The following is a 23,481-nucleotide window of genomic DNA, read 5'->3' as shown; positions in this document are numbered from 1 at the left end:
CACCTCCGCACTAGTTAAGAACCGCATGGCTGAATTTCTTGGTAAGACCTGCTTACCAACGACGAAGGGGCCAGACAAAAGAGATTTATGTCTGTAAAGTTCTTTTAACTAAGTCAGGAGTCGGTGAATTAGCTAGGATGGTCAGGTTAGCTATGAATAGGCTTCCTCGTGGATTAAAAGGAGCAGGACTATTTTTAATAATTTCTGAGATCTAAAAGTGTTCGACTAAGACGGAAAGCTATTGGAGATTTTGTCTGACGAGTCTCCAAAAATTATTTAGAGGGCTGCCGTCACAAGCTTCAAAATGGATTTTATAGGTTGATTTTGAAAACTCAATATTCATTTTTCAGGTGTGCGATTAATCACAAGCCTGAAACAATTTAGGCGTGTGCAAAAGCGTGCGCGTGCGATTGCACGCCTCTCCTGAAAAAAACTGAATAAATTTAGTATATACCAAAGTGATCAAGTTATACCAAGCTATAAGTCCCTTACAAAAAAATTTTAAAACATTTTGATGCAGGCAGTTTAGCTACTCTTCTCATGGTGCTGTAGCTTGAGGTTATAACTCTTACGCTTTGTGCCCTTATATTAATTGTGAAAAACTGCAAGTTTTGCTTATCGTAATTGTGGTGACAGAAGTATAGTTTTGTCTAGTTGGGCCTTGCACAGTAGGGGTGGTTTCCAGCTATAGACCTGGTCTTATAAGTTGCAAAAGAGATTTGTCTCACTTGCCTTCAAACGAACTGGAGTCCACTTAGGTTTTGATTAATAATGGCTGTATAAAAAAAACCAGCGCCTCACATTGCACTAGCTCGACAGCTCAGGGTATGCCAATTTGCCTGATGCTTCTCAGGGCATCTTAATTCCCTCAAACACCTGATGCTCAGTGTAAAAATGAGAACACCAGGAATTAGCATGTGCCTTATGCTCTGGTCATGTTGATGTGTCTTGAGATAGATGTGCATATTTTACATGGATAGTCTGACAAATATCAAGGGATACCCTGTCTATTATTTCCAGGAGGTGCCTAGATAGATGTACATATTTTACATGGCTACCATGTCTATTATTTTAAGGAGGGGCCATGGCTTAGATGGAGAGTCCTAGAGTATTTAATGCTCATTTTGAGCTACGCAGACCCAATTAGGACCCGTGCTCTACTAGACAACTCCCGGCAACGTCTAATGGCCCACACAGTGCGCTACTCCCCAACCCGGGCTATGGTAATATTCAATTGCCCTATTGAAATTCGGCCAGGGAAATCGAACCTTAGTGTCCGGAATAAAAGTTCTAATCACTAAACTACAGCGCCACTTCTCATATGCCTGACGCTCAAGGCATAAACACACCTGTAATGCATAACCTTACACTCAGGATATGCATTACCATGCATCTTCGATGCTGCTGCATGGTTCAAAATTATTTAATTGCTAAAGTGTACTGTTGCTATAGCTATGAATAAAATAGTGATTACAAATATCAGAATAAAACATGTAGCTAGCTATGTCTAAGAATAGAAAAAAAGTGACTTGAAACAGTGCAACCTCAGCTCGAGAGGATGTTATGTCAACTCTTTTTTTAAAGATACGCGGGCAAGCTCGCAAAAGGACTGGTACCAATATCCAGTTCATAACACTAGTAAATTTATTGAACAACGGTAACAAAAACAAAGAGACAAGGTCACATCCTCGTCTCCAGGTTCTTACAACTCTTTAAGGCCCGTTTCCAACTCAGGAAAATTTTCCTCGGAAAAGAAAAAGTTTCCGAATTGCACATGCGCATTATATCAAAACAGATGTGGTTCTTTTTTGCCGCTGCGGAAAAGATGGAACAAAAATAAAAGTTGTAGTGTGCCATCTCCCCAATTCCCCTCGCATGGCTTGGGATAACCCGGGAAAGAAAGACGAAGTGATTATAAGAAGGAAGATGAAATGATTATAAGAAACAAGTTATTTGTGGAGCATGTGAAGCGACAACAGAGAATTTGTAGCATTGGACAACCAAGAACATCGCAGATACGTGTGCGATATCCTGTTCGTTCTGCTGTGATGATCCCTTCAGCACCACTAGCGTAAATTCGTAAGTGGCATTACATACAGCTAACAGAACTATGCTGTGATGCTTTTTATAATTAAAAAAAGTAAAAAAGAGCCAGATGATGCAGGTGCTTGCATCATAACGTGTTTACCATCAATTGCACCTACACAGTTTGGAAAGTTCCATAATTCTTCAAACTTTTGGGATATTTTTTTCCACTCTTCACTCGTAATAGGACATCTCAAGTAGCCTTCTCTCAATAACATCGTCCAAAGAGCTTCGCACGTTTCTGCAACTATGCGAGTAATTGATGTCGGACTTACGCGATAACTACATGCAATGGATACTTGAGAATCACCAGTCACTAGATAGCGTAATGTTAAACAAAGTCTTTCTGACGGACTAATTGCCTCCCTGCGCAATGAACATTTCGTAATAATTGGAGCAATCAGTGACAACAAATGCTCAAACCGGAATGGTGATATGCGAAATTGTTTAAAAAAGTACTCATGGTCAAACAATTTCATTTCTTGAATTCACCTTTGAAAGTACATTCGGAAAATATTTTACGAACCCAACATCGCTTGCTTTGCCTTGCTCTAGATAATCTTCTTCGCAGCAAAATTAGTAAAAGCAAGCGTCTATTTATTTCAGCCATTTTTATTTTCGATTTCGTTTTCTGATTTTCCCGCGTTGTGGAAATGCCGGTAGAACAAATTCCGTGGAAATTTTCCCTGTCCACAGAAAATTTCCCGGAGTGGAAACGGGCCTTTACTCGTGAATGGGGAAAACTGACATGTTTGAATGATCACTCAATTGGTTTCGTAGTTATCTCTCTCAAAGAAAACAGTTTATAAGCTATGAAAAAGGTAAAACTGACTATGAACACATACTTTGTGGAGTACCTCAAGGCTCGATATTAGGCCCACTTTTATTTTTGATATACGTAAACGATTTTAAACGAGCTACAAAATTGCTCGATCCAATAATGTTTGCAGATGACACGAATTTATTTTACTCATAAAGGATAATACTCATAAAGCAACATAAAGGATTTGTTCGATTCTGTAAATACGGAACTTATCGATATAAATGAGTGGTTCCGTGCAAACAAATTGTCTTTAAATATAAAAAAAACGAAATATACTTTTTTTCACAAATTTAGTAGAAGAGATCACATTCCTTTAAAACTACCAAAATTAGCAATAAACAATATAGAAATTGAAAGGGAAACAGAAAGTAAGTTCCTTGGAGTAATCCTAGATCAAAATATTACTTGGAATAAACATATTGAATTGGTAGAAAACAAAATCTCGAAAAATATTCTTTGTAGAGCTAAATCTATTTTGAACCAGATGTGTTTAAGAAAAATATACTTCTCACTAATTCACTCGTACATAAACTATGCAAACATTGCATGGGCAAGTACACACAGGACCAAATTAAAACCAATTCTGAGCAAACAAAAACAAGCAACTAGGATAATTTACCACCAGGATCATGGCACTCACTCAAGGCATTTAATGAAAGATTTAAAGGCGCTTAACGTTTATCAAATAAATATCTATCAACACTTAATCTTCATGTTTATAGTTAAAAATAAGTTAGCACCACAAACATTCCACAATAGTTTTGAGCTAATAAATCACAATTTTCCGACTAGATTTCGTGAAAATAATCTAAGGCAGCCAAAAATTGTTACGCAGCGAACTAGTTTTGCTATATCTAAAAGAGGACCACGTCTATGGAATAACTTTTTAGACAGAGATTTAAAAAAGTTAACATCATTATGTGTTTTTAAGCATTGTGTGAAAAATTTTATTGCGAAATTTGAAAACGAAGTTACTTTCTTTTAAACAACAACAAGGAATAATAACTCTCTACTCTAACGAAACTTAAGGGGGGGGCTTGGTGATAAGGCAAAATTGCTTTCTGCAAGCTCCAGTCAGTCTTTTAAACTTCATCGTATGGTTTGAGATCTTTATTTTACTAGCTGATGTATGTATATATTTTCTATTTACTTTTAAACGATACGAACTTGTATATATAAACGAACTTGTAACTCTTTTTGACGAAAAAAATACACACTACTACTACTACTACTACTACTACTACTACAAAAAAAAAAAAAAAAAAAAAGTATATCAAGTAATTTTTAGTCATTATTGACGAAATTTGACAAGCACTTTTAATAAAACTGTGCTACAGTTGGAAGGTATGAGGTTACTTGTTGAATAACAGCATCCTAAATTCCTTCACGTTTTTTGCATGTGGATGGACCTTACTTATAAAAAACTTTCACTAACCTCATCTTCCAGGCGTTTTTTGCTCATTAATTTTTACGAGGAAAGATACTAGAAAAAAAGCTCTGGGGTCGAAGTTCATCAATTGCGTGAAAATGTGCGAAAAGGCGATTACGTTATTTTTTTTTCTTTACGATACGTCGTGTCAGCAAATAGCACCACGGAGGAGCATAATATAAATTTTTTTGTCATTATATACAATAGACGTCGTAATTTGTAGTAAACGGAAATTACCTAAGTAAATGTCCATTTATAAGTATTACTTAGTTATCTTTTAATTTCCTGCACAATGCATGCACGACCTCGATAACTCTATTAATTAACTTATATGATTGTTTATTCAATTTGCAGTCTCTTCCCTGAAGCCTCTTAGCTCTTAAAATACATGGAAGCTCTGGGAACTAGATTGATTCAAATGGTTGATTCACAAACGAACTTTCCACCCTATAAGTTATATATCCGCTTATGTAATCCTTTGTGACAACTCTGTAAATAAACTAAATATTTTTTGATGACAGTTAGCCATGTCATATCTGCGCGGGTAGGGAATTGATGCGTAAACTTTCTTAGCTGAAAATACTATCGCAACATTGATCTTTCATATCTCGCACTTAGCTAATTTAATTGTACCGATTTAAAACTGCTAACGATGCAGTGACGTAAGTATGATACAAAGACATATTATATTATAGACATAACTTGTCACGTTTCGTACAATTTTTTTTGAGGGCTTCCTCCTATTTATGCTGACTAAGATTTTCAACAGGCCAACCTCGTTCCCAGCGACTGTTGTCACGAACAAGAGGCAACAGGAGCTAGAAACAGGGTTGTAAGTGTCGTGTCTATTAGTAGTCAAACTTTTGATGTTTTGTGAAAATATGACTTCGCCACCCTAGTGTTTCACTTCACTTGAACATTGCAGCCTCGATCCCAGGTCTTTTTTTCTCTTCTTGATATAGTCACTTATAACATCAAAAAGAGAAAAAAAGCCCTGGGATCGAGGTTGGTAAACATTGCTGTCAAAGTTTTAAAAACTTCCTATTTCTACCAGATAGGACCGGCACGGGGTTTGAATTCTTGATCAAATAAATTAAGTTTTAATTTTAAAATTTTAAAACATTTGTCAAATACAAGTCCTACCCTAATTTTTCTCATCACCGTTAATTACATTCTCGTTTCCAGTGCTCATTAAGATTTAAAACGCAACTTTCAGGGTTTTAATCTCAAAGAAGAGCTCTGGGGACGAGAATGGAATAAGCACCTACTTTCGAGAAAGCTGCGACATCATAGTTAAGAAGAAACCGAAAGTACTTAAAATGACTAAAGTTGTCGAATTAATTTTGTTATAGGCCTTATTTTATGTCATGTTTCCACAATCTCGTCTCCAGATCTCGTTAGCTTAATATACATTTGGCGGAACCTGATGTGTCCAACTTTAATATAGGTACGTGTGATGAACACATAAAGAAAACACCGTATTGACCATTTTCATTTTTTATGTCACGTACGAATTGATGACGAAATGATGAGAGTTGAATTTTTAAGTTCAAAAGGTTAGAAACTAATACACTTTACCGCGCAAAAGAAAGAAGTTAGAAACAGCAAATAAAATGTGCAGGCACCCTCGTTCCTAGGGTTTTTTCTCTTTTATATAGAAAGTGCAAAAAACCCTGGGGACGAGGGTGAATGTGCAGGCCAATACTGAGCTTTGTGCGGAGGCGTAGAAATAGGGGTTAAACTCGAAAAATCCTGTTCTAACAATCAAATTGCTCTCTAGTTTTCCGATCCTATATATTTTTGTCAATAAATCATAACTTTAAACCCAGGGCCTGCAGCGGTTTTTTGATATCCTCATATCGAAAAAACGCTACAGGCCCTGGAATCGAGGTTGAAGAATATTAAGCTAGCAGTTCAGGTTGAAAACAATAGGTGTATTGTTTAAAACAATAGAAAAATAATAATAATGGCCAGCACGGTTATAGTTTTAGCATTCTTATAAAAAACGTATCCTGCATTCATTATACATCCCACGAGTTCACTGGTAAGTTTTTGTTTATTTATACTGTCCATAATGTCACATTTAAAAATGTTCTCTAATTGACATTTGTGTTGGTTAATAGAGAAAAACACAGCGGTTAATTTCGTATTTTCTTTCAACCTCAAATGTTTTTATTAGACCGCTGAGCGTGATTTTATTTGACATGATGAAAACAGGACAGGTACTGTTGTAAATGCTGAAAGCAAAATGCGTAATGTGAGAAGAAACTTTTTTGAGAAACAATAAAATGACAATATCTTTGGCAAATTATGTTATTCTCATTGTGTTTATCTTTGTCTGTAATTGATATATTATAAACGATTTGACATTTTACATAAAAAACACAAGATTTTCGGTATGAATTTTATATCGTTATATGTACTCTCGCCGCAGGTTTTTTTGTCTTTTTGATATCACAGACGTCATCTCTAACATCAAGAAGGCAAAAAACCCAGGGGACGAGGGTGCCGGTACATGTCACATCACTTTCGAAACAGCCGCGTGGTCAAAGCTATCTGATATCAAAATTATGCACATATATCACATTCATAGTGAAAACAAAACGCCTATCCGATATACTTTTCTAATGCGACGCGACCCTAATGTAAACATAGCCCTAACATCGCTACAGGATTCACACATAAACAAAAAAACACCTCAAAAAATCATATATCGGCAGACTGGTATCAAACAGTTTCTTTCAAAAGTTAACAACTTTTGTTTTAATCTTTTTTATCTGTAAATCAAGCAAAATATAATACAAAAACACTCAAAAAAAATAAATTAATAAAAAAAAACATCACATAGTTTTACTATAAAGCAGCTTCGTAAACATTATGCTTTCTCGCTAAAACCTGAAATAAATTTCGGTGTATGTACAAATAAAAGGGTTATTTTAAAAAACAACGTGATTACGTATTCATAAATGTGTTGCATGTGTGTGCCACGATTAATTAAAAATCATCTAGTGTGAACAAACCTTCAGTTTGGTTGAACAAATGTTTAGGCGCAAATTACACCATGGAGGTATAAAAGAATATTATATCTCCATAATCACACCTATACACAAAAACAGGTTTCAGTTAAAAATCGATTTTAAAAGACCTTTATAATTAAGAAAATATAAAACATAAATTCAAGAAATTTCGCAAATGCTTCTCAAATTATATATAGCTAATGAAATAACTACAAATACTTGCATAATCTTCCGGAAGAGAAAACATTGTACGAAAATGAAAAATTTATTACAAATTTATACCTTATAGTATAGTTAAGTCATATATATACCTATATATACAATCTCAGAAAATTAATCAGATTAGCACTATGTGCAGAAAGCAATTAATTCTGAATTTATGAAAAAGATTTTAAACTTCTGGGACCAATTTTATGTGTCAACGCTTTATAAAAATCTTCTTCAGTAAATCAATGAAAATATCAACAGATTAGTCGAAGTAAAAAATAGCATGGTTTTAGATCAAAGTTTGAAAGCCCGACATTAAAGAACTTTTTGTTGGCAAAATTAATGTTCCGGACAAAAGTGGATACTGACTTTTTTTCTAAAGAGTGATTCACCAAACAGTAAACCAGTAATCGTAAAGTAATCACAATGCAATAAAATATGTCAGCCATGCCATTACGACGCCTAAAACTGTCCCACTGAGCAACACATCTCGGCTGCTACCACCAACTAAAATGATAAAGAAAAAAAAACATACAAACACAACCTTTAACAAAGTAAAATATTGCAATGTTATATCTGAATCCCAAGTTTTTGCATTAGAACAAAATTTTACATATAAAAAGGTTGGTAAATATTAATCTACTATATATTTTAAAAATACTTTACTTGAAATGTTTTTCAACTTTTAGCCTGTGCAGGTTGGGAAGAGGGGGCAAAAATGCCCTGGGGTTTTCCGTCTGTTACTAATGATTGCCTTGCAGAATTTACTTTAGACTTGCTATAGCTGAGTTTTATATGACGTTGACTAATAAAAACAGATAAAATTGCGCCATCAGCAGGTGGCCAATTGCACCCTTAATTAGAAGGCAGTAAAAGTAGTGAAAAGCCTTGTCTTTATTACAATGGACATGATTCAGGTAATCTTACCACTAAATGACGATTTATATTCTTCCTTTTAATCTACGCTCTGTTAACGCCAAGCGTTTGCGTTATTGCTGACATCAGCAATTAACCATGCGATCAAACATGACAATGAGGCTGTCACCTTTGTTAGTTTGTGATAGGTGTTATATCTGCCAAATATTCTTTAAAATAAGGCAGTAGTCCAGAAGTTACAAGGTGTAGACATCCTCCACCCCCTTACCCCACCTTTGACCGTGTCACTCAGACTCCAACCTGAGTTTAAGGCTTCTTTTTAGTTAAGTATTTGCTGATCCCAATGATTGCAAGCCTAAAATCTCTATTTACTCAAGATAGCAGTCTGTTTGGAATGTTTATGGACATTGAAAACAATGTCCTTCTCTATTTAGGCTTCCCTGGAAATCATCTTAAATTCCAAGGCTGCCAAATTACAGGCATTGAAGCAGGAACAAAAATATTGTGTATACCATCTCTCAAAACTGCAAGAACACCCTAATTGAGGCTGTTATTATGCCAATTTTACCCTTCAAGCATGCAAATCTTGTGCTTTTCGATTTATTGGTTAAAAGTAACAAACACAACAAATAACTCTATTTAAGCAGCTTTATGATGACTATTTTTAAGTCATGCCGAATCTTCGACAATAAAAAAGTACCTTATAAAAACTTTTCATACCTGCAACTTTTATGGCCACCGTGCTGTATTGACTATCAAAGGAACCTTTCAGATCAAATACTATTTGCAATCGCACTGTGTACGTTTCATTGAACATAATTCTTCTCAAGTATATACGGTATTGATTATTAATAAAACTTGCCGACAGCCTGTCACCAAATAGGTTTGTCCCATAGTCAGTTAATGATGGTGGTCTTGTCCCTTCAAGTGCAAAGTCATCCGCCTTATTTATTTTTGTATCAAAGAAAACACGTGCTGCTAATATTTTTTCATCTCTGGCCTTCACTACATTCCAGGTGAATCCAAAGTCTCTATTAAATGTAGCAGTTACTGTAGTGTTATATGGCTTGATATATCCACCAGAGGCTACAAAAGACATACATATTACTACTAATACATATTATTACTATTATTATTATTATTATTAATACATAAAAAACAGGCAAAATATATAAGCATATATAATATATAAATATATATAGCATATATAATTAAATACATTTTGGCAACCATAACATTTAATTGAACCATAAGTGGAGCGAAACTGTTTTAAATGATGCAGTTAAGGGTTGTGGTAGCAGTCTGTGTCTTTACTTAGTCTCTTTGCACATTGCCGTAGGATGCAAATTACCCATAGTAAAAAAGAATAATTATAATAAATTCAACATTTTTAGCTACTTAAAAAACATGTCAATAATATTAACATTTGTTAAAGACTGAGGCTAAAATATCTTTGCATAATATATTTATTGCAAACTGAGAGATGTTTGTGCTTTTCTTTTAACGTGATGGTTCAGAATAAGAGTGTGTAAAGAAATTTTGCAGCCTACAGAAAAAAAGAATATTTAATTTTTTGGTGAAAAAAACTTGTTTGTTGTTGGTGAACTGTTAAAACTTGAGAACAACAAATTCATCATTACCACACACATCATATAGACCTATACAACTAAAGTTACATCAATATGGCCTAGTAGTTGTTGTAATAGTTCTAAATTGTATCTTGTAAACACAGAATATTCGGTCATATTATTTCACAAGTAAAACACAACTTGACTGTTCCCCTATTCTATTGGTAACATTTCTCCTTAGGGTTATATTTTACATAGTTTAGCTTCTGTTTATTGTGTTTTTTTCACATGGGAAAGTTTGGGTAACAACGGGTTAGAGGAACGATAATAACTTCATAATGTAATGGCATGATTTACATAAAGCATATGAGCAAAGAAGAGGCTTTCTTATAATTCCTTTAATGCACAATGTGCTCTGACAGGTAAAACAGTTTTAAGCATTTTTACAAAGCCAATCTCACGATGTCCAACAACACATTTTGGTTTTATTACTAAAAATGCCAGAAAAGAAGTATATTATATGTTAATGATCCTTGAATGTTAATTTTAGAAATACAAATGTATTAGATAGCTTCTACGCTGCCAATAAAATGCCTTTCCATTTTTCCATGTATGGGGTTTAGCTTCAGTTGATCTTTCACACCTCCAAAATGAGTAAATTGTTTAAATACTAATCACCAAAGTTTACACCATCTTTTAAGCAGCACTTGCCAACCATATCACTTCTTCTTCTCAGCATTTATTAAAGTAAATGAAATATTTTTTTCTGTAAAGAAAACTTATGAAACAAAATTTTGTGGTTTGTGCTTAAAGTATAGATAAATTTTCTTTTAAAATACAATTGATAAGACACACGCAACTATCTCCTCCTCATTGCGGCCATTCATTTTACCATGCACACTGTGATTCCTGAGATATAAATTAGAACATTAGAAAAGAACGTTCCGTACATCGATGTTAAGGACAATCCATGATAATTATTATGTTGTTTATTTTTATGCCAAAAAAAACTTAAATATACATAAAAAAACAGAGATTTTACTTTAGATTTATCACCTGATACCATGGTTTTTTATTTGTTTGTTTGTTTAATAGCAGGAAGCAAGAGATATTATTAGCTGAAACTAATGTTTACAAATAAAAAGATTGTCAAACAGCATCGTCAAATTAATTTTTATTTATAATTCATTTTTATTTCGGCAATCGGAGACAAGGAAGTTAAGACTGAATTCATCATCATTCATCATCATCATCATTCATCATCATCATCATTCATCATCATCATCATTCATCATCATCATCATCATCATTCATCATCATCATCATTCATCATCATCATTCATCATCATCATTCATCATCATCATTCATCATCATCATTCATCATCATTCATCATCATCATTCATCATCATCATTCATCATCATCATTCATCATCATCATCATTCATCATCATCATTCATCATCATCATCATCATCATCATCATCATCATCATCATCATCATCATCATCATCATCATCATCATTCATCATTCATCATCATCATTCATCATTCATCATCATCATCATCATCATTCATCATCATTCATCATCATCATCATCATTCATCATCATCATCATCATTCATCATCATTCATCATCATCATCATCATCATCATTCATCATCATCATTCATCATCATCATCATTCATCATCATCATCATCATCATCATCATCATCATCATCATCATCATCATCATCATCATCATCATCATCATCATCATCATCATCATCATCATCATCATCATCATCATCATCATCATCATCATCATCATTCATCATCATCATCATCATCATTCATCATCATCATCATTCATCATCATCATCATCCATCATCATCATCATTCATCATCATCATCATCCATCATCATTCATCATCATCATTCATCATCATCATTCATCATCATCATCATCATTCATCATCATTCATCATCATTCATCATCATTCATCATCATCATCATCATCATCATCATTCATCATCATCATCATCATCATCATCATCATCATCATCATCATCATCATCATCATCATTCATCATCATTCATCATCATTCATCATCATTCATCATCATTCATCATCATCATTCATCATCATCATTCATCATCATCATTCATCATCCATTCATCATCATCATTCATCATCATCATTCATCATCATCATTCATCATCATCATTCATCATCATCATTCATCATCATTCATCATCATCATCATTCATCATCATCATCATTCATCATCATCATCATTCATCATCATCATTCATCATCATCATTCATCATCATCATCCATCATCATCATCCATCATCATCATTCATCATTCATCATTCATCATTCATCATTCATCATCCATCATTCATCATCATCATTCATCATCATTCATCATCATTCATCATCATTCATCATCATTCATCATTCATCATTCATCATTCATCATTCATCATTCATCATTCATCATTCATCATTCATCATTCATCATTCATCATTCATCATCATCATCATCATCATCATCATCATCATCATCATCATCATCATCATCATCATCATCATCATCATCATCATCATCATCATCATCATCATCATCATCATCATCATCATCATCATCATCATCATCATCATCATCATCATCATCATCATCATTCTCGGCTTAACGTCCGTTTTCCATGCTACCATGGATTGGACGGGGTATAATAATGACCCTCTCCCAATCTGCTCTAGACTGTGTTAGATCTAAACTCAACTTTCTCTGTATCAAGTCTGTCCTTATAACCTCCTGCAAAGTCTTTCTTGGTCTGCCTCTGGGCTTTGCCCCAGGAACTATCAAGTCTCTACACTTTCTTACCCAATTATCCTCCTCCATTCTTTCCAAGTGCCCCAGCCAATTCAATCTTCTTATCGGGATAACATCTTTAATTCTGCGGATACTTAGCCTGCTTCTTAGCTCATCTGAACTCTTTCTGTATCTCAGACTGGCGTTACACATCCACCTAACCATTCTCATATCATTCCTTTCTAAACGGTCAAGATCTTCCTGCTTCACTGCCTATGTCTCACTACCGTACAACATAACACTTCTTACACAGGCCTCATACAACCTACCTTTTACCTCAATTGACAAGACTCTGCTAGTCAACAAAGGAAGTAACTCTCTGAACTTTTTCCAAGCAGAACCTATCCTGCAAGTAACACTTCTTCCAACACCCCCTTCACTGCCCAACATATCACCTAAGTAACAGAAGTTCTCAACTATCTCTAACGAGCCACTGTTGTACATCATTAAAGCTGGAAATACTTCATTCTCTATAATCTCACCTTTGCAACGCTTGCATACAAACTGTATGTCAGCTCTTAACCTTCCACTAATACTACTGCACTTCTTATGTCTCCATCATGAAAAAACAGAACACACGCACATGTTTATAAAATGATTAGGGTAAGTAAAAATACGCTGAATTTTTTTCTTAACAAGGTGCGGGTAAGTAAAACACATCAATTGAAATTTTATGCGGGTTATACGAAGGAGCGGGCTATCTGATAGCATCTAGTTTATAACTCCCTAAAAAAGCTGAGCTGCAGGTTATATGATGTGCGGGTTATATACTGGAAAATATGGTAACTTTTTTTTAATCAAACTGCCATAATCAAACACCTCCTTAACTTAAACAATTTTTTCTGTTCCACAGGGTATTTACTCTCTATAACCCACACCTTGTGACATGTGTCTAGGGCTTTAAATGATTTGAACGCCAGTGAAAAAAAATTTAAATTTTCGTTTTTTGTTTTGTTTTGACTTCATGGAAGTAAATGGGATCTTAAACGATTTTAATGTGTGGTATATACATATGCCGGGGGTAACATCCAATGTCATTCAGACAAAATGTAACACTGTTTATTGTTTTAAAAGGATATGAATTGAAATGTAGAAAGAGAGTTCATTTTTAGCAAAAAGCAAATTTTGATCTTATGTTATCTTTTTTTTAAGCAATAAATTGTTATGACAAGCTTGTTCCAGTATTTTTCTTTTGCATATGTACTTCCTTATATACTCCATTATTCCCTTATATTTTATTAAACTAGGAATTAGGCTATTATAGTGTAATTAGTCTATGATAGGCCATTTAGGCGATTTATCTTTCTAATCTTCTTTTTAGTCTTGCAAAGCAAATTACACACTGACTTAACAAGCAACTAAACTCCAAAAAAAGATGTAGCCTAATAACTAAGCTTTTGTATATAAAGGATATCTTAAAATGAGCTTCTTCCATACAAAAGCTTACTATAACGAATGTGCAGAGTCCTAAATTCAAATCAACTAATAAACACAAAATAATTTCTCAGAGCAAATCCGGAATCAAAATCAATGAATCAAGCACGTATACCTTCTTCAATATGGGGAATTCATTGTGTTTGTTCGGGTCACTAAAACATTAAAGACAGACTTTTCGATAATGATCACATGGGCAAAGAACAATAGATGAATTCCTTTGTTTTATACATTTTCAGTGATTTTTCAGCTCTGACATCGGTGTTGCAGGAAAAAAGGCGCTCACAGCGTGAACCAAAGTTATTTTCAGTCCATTTAGTCACATAAAGCATTGTTAGGACTTTAAACAAATTAAAAAAATCAGCAGGCATCAATCTGCACTCAATAATAGTTTAAAACCTCAAACAATGTTTCTTTTGAGAAAAAATCCACAGGAAAAGACCTCTCTTCACCAAATCCCAGCATCTTTTTTCTTGCCAAGGAAATGCCAGAGCCAAAGAGAGCTTACTGGTAAAAGGTAAATAATATAGAGTCATGCAGTAATTGATCTATAGAAGTAACCAATAGCATGGTCAGAAAATTTGTTTACAACCTAGTGTAATTGTGCTTACTTTAACTGCTCCAATTTTCCGATGGAAAGAAAAATGATGCTGGGTCTCCTGGCTAAGAATCATGCTAAATTAACCTTTTATATAAAAGTTCTGAAAAAAATTAGTAGCTCTTTATTACTCAAACACTCTATAATTCAAACGAGTTCTATTTTCCCGTGGGTGTTCAGGTAATAGAAGAGTCTACTGTACTTATATTATTTTAAAACTTTTAAGTTAAAGCAAGAATTTAAACAAATTTATAATCTAGCCTGTCTTAGTTATAGTTTTTTTTTAATACACTAATATTTTAAATAAACTTACCAAAATGTGCAAAGAATATTGAAATAACAGAGAATACCACAATATAATTTCCAATCATGATTTTTGTAACAAACAAAATATGAGCGCTAACTTGGATAATATCCTTCAAATTTTAAAACGGCTTTTTGTCCTGGAACTTTTCAGGAAACGAAAGGTTAATCGAGGTTTCAAACACTCTCCACCGCCGAACTCGGTATAGTTTAAATGGGGTAAAGCTGTTGCTTTATGACGCAACAACCATTCTCGTCCCCAGAGCTTTTTTTAAAAATAAATTTGGAACATCCTTGTCCCCAGGACTTCTTAGGTTTGTTTACGGAACTCTTTGCCTGACAGAGTGAAGAATTCTCTCTCCATCAAGATTTTTAAAAAGGAACTTATCTCACTTAATCTTTCAGATCTCTGCACATGTAGGCTACATAAGTCGGCTATTCTCGTCTCTTGTTTTTAATGTTTGGTACATCTTTGTGTTTTTTTTTGTTATTTATTTTTTTACTTTAGTTGGTGTAAATTAGTATTTACCACTTACTATGTAAAACCAACTTTAAATAAATGAAATAATAATAAATAAAAATACAGTGTCAGGTTGAAACATCTAAACAAACTCCTGGGGGTTATGGTTATCTCACAATTACTTTTAAAGTTTATTTTACAAAGCATTGGGAATGAGAGTGGCAAAGTTCTGCGGTCAAAACATTAAGGAATTTGTTTACGTACGCAGAATAAAAAGAGAAAGAAAAAGTTGAATTTTCTGAATAACTACATATTTCCATTGTTTTTTAGTTTATTAATACATTTTCTAGTAAGACGTAAGTTAAAACTAGACAATGATAAAACAACGTGGTTAAAAATACGAGGGCCACCATACACGAACGACCTCGTTCCTCAGCGCCTTTTGTCTCTTTTTGATTTTGACAGCAGAGACGAAGAACATGTAAAAAGAGACAACAGGCGTTGGGAACAAGGTTGGTCATACACTTTTTTCTAGTAGTAACATACTTCACACATCGTGGAGCAAGATTGAACATTAGGACATAATCAACTTCATACCAAGATGTCTGTTTAAGGGTTGTCGAGTCAGCAGAGGATGTGTTAAAGGGCCCTAGCAAAGACAGACCATGGTTTGTTCTACAAAAAAATCCAAAATTTTATCTCCAAAGAATGTCAAAAAGAGACTTTTCCGGCCTAAAGCCGAATCTCCACTGGACGATTTTTGAGACAAAAAGTAGAAACCAATTCAACTTTTCGCCATGCATGACGGAAATCGCGACCAATCAAATTCCAGTATTTTGATGACGATCGTCGTAAAATTCGTCCCGTGGAGATTGGCCTTAAGATTGTTTGATGTTTTGAAAAAAAAATTTTTTTAAAAATATTTAAATAACATAATATTATCTTAAAAACGCACGTAAGGACCAAAAAAATGAACGGATAAGCATGTTTTTTTGTACACTGTCCTAGTAACATACACGCTTTTTAAGAACAATTTTTTAAGAACATGAGATACTATCAAAAAATATGTTTTTCAGCTGTAGAATAGTAGCTCAACGAGAAGAGAAAAACTATATGATAAATCCGATATGCTTTTTGAGGATAGATCAGAAAAAAAGGTTGGATGTTGGCTACTAGGTTAGATAATTCAAATTCGGACGCAGGCATAGACTTCCGCAAGTACACGTCCCTTTTTGGTATCACAGGACCAATTAAACATTTTGTAACCATCCGTGGCGTGTGACATACCTTAGACATACACATATACCTCGAAAAACAAGTCAAAAAGAGGAGGAGGGTCGGTGCTAACAAATAATATCAAAAATACATAGCAAAAGTAAGCAAAAAACAACCTCGTATCCAGGGTCTTGTGGCCCCTGAGCCGTTATTTCGGAGTGGACAACAATTTTTGCCGCTATCAACTTCATCAACAGAGGCAAAACACACTGGGAACAAGGTTGAACAAAAAACTAATTGCATAAATGTGCAGCGGGGTTTGTTTGCTGATCTTTCATGTTCTTTTAATATTCGGAACTACCATTTTCCAAATTGTTTCTATTTCCACCATCGCCTTCTTCTTCTTCTTGACGATCTTCTTCTTGACGTACTGCTACTGCCTGTAGATGATGTTACTTCTGTGAAGTTTGTGCTGTTGCTTGTATACTTATTTTCGAAGTGGCATTCGTATTGCTCTCCATCGCATGTATCAACGCATATGCCATGTTCGCATGGTTTATTGGCATTGCAGTAAGGACCAAACTATAAGAACAAGTAGTATGAAACTAAAACGTAATTGTATTTTAAAAATTTCTGAAAATTCCAGTGTTCGCCAACCTCGTCCTCAGGGTTTTTTGTCCTCTCACTGGTACGGCGTTTGTTTACAGATATGACATGTTTGTCTCGCCGTCAGATATACAAAAAGGACACAACGAGCCTTTGGATCGAGTTTGTAGTGTTTGTGAAAGCTATTTTTTTAAAAAACCTCACGTGAAAAGATAAATTAAACTTCGACTTACGTTTTGCACCGTGTCATCCGTTTCAATGTGAGTCCAACCTTCCGCTATTTCTAATGCAACTCCCTCGTCACCATGCCGGCTGTGATGCAACATGCATAATTTTTCATTTTCTTTTATGCTAACGCTTTTGCATTTTGGATACAGCATACACTTCTTTAAACATTGCTCCATGGTGTGATCTGACACAAGAGAATGTTTGCTTCCTTTTAGAATTTCATCATAATAAAATTCCGTCCATGCAGCATCAAATTTGTTACATTCTGGCAGCCTTAGGATTAATGCTTTTAAGGTGTAACACAGCAGCAGTAAAAAACATAAACTTGTTAGAATTCCTGCCATCTCTCGTTGAAGCTTGACACGATATGAGAAAATATATTTACTTACTATTTATTCATCATAGAATCATAGTAATATATTATTGATGTTTGTTTCAAAATGCATTTTGTTGGATCATGTTTTTCTGTGGGAAGTTTAAAATTCCCCATTGATGTGAATTAAAAATATGGAATTAAAAATATGTGAACTCACAAAGGATTGGATATTCCGAATAACTTCAAAAATTCAGGTACGCTTAGCTTAGCTTTGGGATCTTCCTTTAAAAAATTCATTATTAATAGATACAATATTTTTTTTTAGGTGTGGACGTTGAAAGATCAATAAGGATATTGAGGGGAATGTATTTAAACCATAAATATACCATAAATAATTCATAATTCAATAAGAATGTAACACAGTAGCATTTTCTGTGATAAGCGCCCTTTCATAAACGCCTTTTAAAAACACCCCCTCTTATAAATGCTCCTTTCAATAAACGCCTCCCCCTACTATGCGCCCACTTTCCAACCTAAATTTTTTGATAAACACCCTGGCGCTTATTAGAGAAAATACAGTAATTAGTGAGTAGTTAATGAACATTTCTATACATCTTGTGAGAAAATAAATAAGAAAAAAGAAACATTATTAAATTTTTAATAATGTATTCAACTAAGATCAAAATAGTCTCAATGGGTCAATAACATTTTTTCTCAAAAAAACACACGCAAAGAAAGAAACGAAAGGAAGTCACCCTCGTTCCCAGGGTTTTTTGACTTCTTGATATGAAAGATGACGTCGAAAAATATTTTTGAATGGCTTTAGAATGGCTAAGCTTTGTAAAAAGGGTAAGGAAAGTGTTTCTTAAGAAGAGAGCTTAGAATGAGCTTTTTAAAAAAACCTAACATGGAAACGTGCAAACTGTTTTCACTTTCCGTCAGCTCTGTTGAAATCGACATTTTACATTCCCCATGTACATAGAGAACACCCCAAGACTTTGCAAGATTGTTAATTAATAAATTGGTACTCCTTCGAAATTTGCTAAAAGCATTAAAAGACCTTTTTGTGACAGTTTGAAAATCATTATAATGTCATACCTCCCTAACTTTCGTCAGAAAAATAAAAGAAAAAACTTAATGATAAACACAATAAAATGGTTATGTTGTAAGATGAAGTAAAGATGTATCCATCATGCGAGTTGTCAGGAGAATAAATATTTATTCGTTTATTCGCTTGATGATCGGATGGTACATTGCACCATTGAACAAATGGTAATGTAAAGTAATAGCCACCCTTGTCCCCAGGGTTTTTTGCCTTCTTGATATATGAGAGATGACAGCCTCATATCGAAAAGGCGAAAAACTCTGGGGACGAGGGTGAAATCATAGCTTATAGAAAAAGATATGGTTTCGAAATATGGCGACATTAACTGTTTAAAAATTTATGTATAAACATGAGGTCACGTGACAACAAGCCTGTACATATTATTTAGAAAAAATCTTAAGAAGTGAAAATCGAAAGTAGAGAAATAAATATATTGTAGATTACTTTTTTTAGAGGATATTTCTGATTATATTTTCAAAAGATTGTCTAAGATGATGGTATGTTTTAAGGTGGTAGGGCTATAAAAAGCACTTTTTTTTGGAAAGACCTATAAAAACATCATTTTGGTGTTTCGAAATGGTGGGGTTAATAATGCAGACATATTTTCAGGAAAATTTTTTTTTTATTATTTTAAAGGTATTCCATAATGGCGGAAAAAATGACCTAAATATGACAAAATAAATGAAATGTTTGTGACAACATAACTAAAGTTACCAACAATATTAATAAAAAACCTTTGGCAGTCTTACAAAACATTATATTATACTTCATTTAACAGATTGGTTTCAACAGGATTGGCATCCAGTGTTTTTACAACATGGATCAAAGTGATTAGTTTGATTTTAGGCAGAGCTTTGGTCGTTTGGTTACCAAGAGAAAGTATCTGTGACAATCTGCCAGAAGTATTTGTCAAGGCTGGCTATTCAAAATGTTGTGTGATATTGGATTATGCAGAGGTTTTTATTGAACAACTTAAATCTTTATTAAATCAAGCATGTACTTGGTCTAATTATAAGCATCATAACACCCTAAAGTTCTTGATTGGTATTTCGTCAGAAAAATAAAAAAAAACTTAATGATAAACACAATAAAATGGTTATGTTGTAAGATGAAGTAAAGATGCATCCATCATGCGAGTTGTCAGGAGAATAAATATTTATTCGTTTATTCGCTTGATGATCGGATGGTACATTGCACCATTGAACAAATGGTAATGTAAAGTAATAGCCACCCTCGTCCCCAGGGTTTTTTGCCTTCTTAATATATGAGAGATGACAGCCTCATATCGAAAAGGCGAAAAACCCTGGGGACGAGGGTGAAATCATAGCTTATAGAAAAAGATATGGTTTCGAAATATGGCGACATTAACTGTTTAAAAATTTATGTATAAACATGAGGTCACGTGACAACAAGCCTGTACATATTATTTAGAAAAAATCTTAGGAAGTGAAAATCGAAAGTAGAGAAATAAATTACTGTAGATTACTTTTTTTAGAGGATATTTCTGATTATATTTTCAAAAGATTGTCTAAGATGATCGTATGTTTTAACCTTTTTATGGCATTAATTATTTTTTTACAGTATAGAAATCACCACACCTCAGAGCCATGGGTGTTCCACGCCTACGATATTCTTACGTCAAATTAACCTAGGCGTAGAAGAGTTGTTGAAAAAAATTTGTTTCTGTTGTTTTATGGCTTTTTGGTATTACCCAGTAAAATAATTTCCTCATGTTTTACTGATTTCGTAACATTGTTTGACTGTTTACATCTTTCCTTTACTGCAGCAGCCATTACTTATCCATCATATTATGCACACTTGGTTGCGTTCTCGTTCACATGTCAATTCTACCAAATGACTGGGATATAAGGATGTTTAATGGATCAGTTGGCATGTCATTCCTTTTTCAAAGTTCTCGATCCTCTTATACACAAGATTGCTGATTTCAATAGCGTGTATGATATTTTCATTTGTAACCAGCTCATCACAACACCTTCTTCCGTTCCTTGTCTACGTGAACTTCAACGAAAGTTCTTTAAATCGTTCTGTCTCACGACTACAACCACCATGACTCGAAAACAACCAAAGGAGTAAATGAGCCGTGCTCTATTTCAATCAGTTGGTTATATTTTCGTTTCTTCTCTTTTTCATTGTTGCAAAATACCTTCTGAAGATTCTGATTTACATGGCTTGAAACGAACGGGCTGAAAACCATTACATCAAAGAATGCCCTTTGACCACGTTGCCAGAAACTTCTAGCTGCAATATCTAGTCTAGATTCGTCCCCTTCAATAGCATTTGGTGGAAGAGCTTCTCCAGTCAGAGGGATTAGTCGCGGCTCTATCTCAACGTTTTTGCATGTTTCTTGCAAAAAATTGCCGATCGAATCTTTCATTTCATCATGTCTCATGTATAAAAATCCACCTTTTGCATGATCTACACTATACACTTTGCTGCAGGGACAAATTGAAGGTAGATATTTAAGAGGCCATCTGTATCTGAGATTAATTGCGTCGAAAAACTCTCTTTTGTTTAGAACAAATTTCTCTGACTCCAGGGACTGAGTGGTAAGCTCATGGTAGCCTCTCATGGTAGTCAGGTCGTTCGCTCTAATATCCCTTTTATTCAATCTTTCTCTCACTTGTGATAGCATAGTTGATCTATTTTCTTCACGTTTCTTTCCAATTTCACGTTTCACCTTTTTCATTTTTTCCAAATCAATGGAATTCTCTGATTTCTGTTGCTTAATGTTGTCAACCAGATGTGCATTTACCAAAATCGAGTTTTGATGCTCTTACGAGCTGTATCAACAAAGATCGGCAAAGCAAGTCCACCTAGGCGTAGAAGAGCCCTGGCGTTAGAAAACACCTAAAACTTAACATGTACGCGATAACTAACAGCTACTTAAAAAACGTTTTGTTCCACCTTAACGACTATTTTTCAGGGTTTTTTAGGTTTTTGTTTTGGGGCGGAACCTGAGTATTATAATAATCAAAGAAGTACTGGAGCCCGTGTTGGGTAACCTCGTCCCCAGGGCATCTTGTATCTTTTCTTACATCGGGACGGCGATACAAACATGATCGTCTCGCCGTCCCGGTGTTAAAAAGAGACACTAGGCGCTGGGGACAAGGTTGGGGGTTGGGCTTTCATTAGATATGGCTATAACTAATAGTATACCTGGTTGTTTATTCATTGGGCAAATTACTTGGGGTTGGGTAACCTCGTCCCCAGGGCATCTTGCATCTTTTTGGCATCATGGCGATAGAAACAAGGTTAGGGGTTGGGCTTTTATTGAAAATGGCTATAACTTATAGTAAACCTGATTGTTTATTCAGGGAGACAAATTACTTGCAAAATAAGGTAGACACTTATTAGACGGACGTGATTAAAAATAAAATAAATTATTAAAAAAGAAGCCCTGGGAACGAGATTTCGGTTCTGATGTTTTTCAGTTTTAGTCGAACTTTACCTCAAGAAATTTATTTCTAACTACGCTTCATGGAATAAGCAGCAAATATTTATTTTCGTTTGTTTTCACAGAAAAACAACTATCGTGCAAAGTCCTTTACACGAACCTGGCAAACTTTGTGCGAATGTTATTTGGTATTACAAAAAAGCTCTTGTATTTATTCTACTGTACAGGAAGGAAAGCAAGTACAGCTCGGCCCCAGGTTTTGTTGATGGCAAAGCCGCTAGCGCTTACAAAACAGCTTAACGTCAAAAACGCCAAAAACCCCCTGGGGAGACGTTGTTATTTGCATACTAACGTTATTCATCAAAAGGGACTAAAAAAGGCGTTGTATAGCGAAAAAGATTCCGTCGAAATAATTGATATAAAAAACCAAATATACCCTGGGCACGGGGCTGACAATAACCCATAAATGTTGTTCAAATGTAATTTATTGCCATTCACGAAGGAAAGTTATTTTCCCTTTTTTTAAGATATGCGATGTTTCAACCACGTTCTCAGCGCTTGTTGACTCTTTTTTTATCTCAGGACGACGACTTTCGCCGTCCCGTGGTCAGAAAGATGCAAGATTCCCTGGGAATGAGGTTGGTCAGTTTTCTTTTGAAAAATTGTGTAACTATGCTGATTGTTGTTTCTCTTTCACGTCAGTACTATATTAGTGGCTGTCATTCATCATCGGGACACTTCAGAAACATCATATATTTTTCAACCTCGTTCCCAGGGCTTACTAAAACCTTTTGGTGTTTGGACGGCCCTTCGAATATATATGCAAATATATATATCGTATCACCGCCCAGTGTCAAAAAGAGACAAAAATCCCTGAGAACGAGGTTGATATGTCTTTGTCAACATGATCATCCGGTTTCCGTGGATTGAATAA

The 23,481-nt window shown here is 34.5% G+C and overlaps 3 protein-coding genes across 3 annotated transcripts; all 3 read right to left on the bottom strand.

Annotated features, from left to right (window-relative positions):
* Nucleotides 1-1,935: 1,935 nt before the first annotated feature.
* On the bottom strand, nucleotides 1,936-2,564 carry LOC130636991 (uncharacterized). The gene is made up of 2 exons (XM_057446846.1): nucleotides 2,205-2,564; nucleotides 1,936-2,121 (listed from the first exon to the last, which is right to left on the bottom strand). Exons 1-2 carry the CDS (start codon nucleotides 2,562-2,564, stop codon nucleotides 1,936-1,938), a joined length of 546 nt encoding a protein of 181 aa, XP_057302829.1.
* A 4,123-nt stretch (nucleotides 2,565-6,687) lies between these two features.
* LOC130636453 (uncharacterized) lies at nucleotides 6,688-15,411 on the bottom strand. Its single transcript, XM_057446187.1, has 3 exons — nucleotides 15,213-15,411; nucleotides 9,158-9,523; nucleotides 6,688-8,068 (listed from the first exon to the last, which is right to left on the bottom strand). Exons 1-3 carry the CDS (start codon nucleotides 15,268-15,270, stop codon nucleotides 7,983-7,985), a joined length of 510 nt encoding a protein of 169 aa, XP_057302170.1. The 5' UTR covers nucleotides 15,271-15,411; the 3' UTR covers nucleotides 6,688-7,982.
* Nucleotides 15,412-15,956: 545 nt separating this feature from the next.
* Nucleotides 15,957-18,129, bottom strand: LOC130636452 (uncharacterized). Its single transcript, XM_057446186.1, has 2 exons — nucleotides 17,717-18,129; nucleotides 15,957-17,459 (listed from the first exon to the last, which is right to left on the bottom strand). The coding sequence occupies exons 1-2, from the start codon at nucleotides 18,053-18,055 to the stop codon at nucleotides 17,256-17,258; spliced, it is 543 nt and encodes a 180-aa protein (XP_057302169.1). The 5' UTR covers nucleotides 18,056-18,129; the 3' UTR covers nucleotides 15,957-17,255.
* Between the last annotated feature and the right edge of the window lie 5,352 nt (nucleotides 18,130-23,481).

Source organism: Hydractinia symbiolongicarpus, chromosome 3, assembly GCF_029227915.1.
Source record: "Hydractinia symbiolongicarpus strain clone_291-10 chromosome 3, HSymV2.1, whole genome shotgun sequence".
NCBI classification, from domain to species: domain Eukaryota; kingdom Metazoa; phylum Cnidaria; class Hydrozoa; order Anthoathecata; family Hydractiniidae; genus Hydractinia; species Hydractinia symbiolongicarpus.
This window is presented reverse-complemented; position numbering and strand designations above follow the sequence as displayed.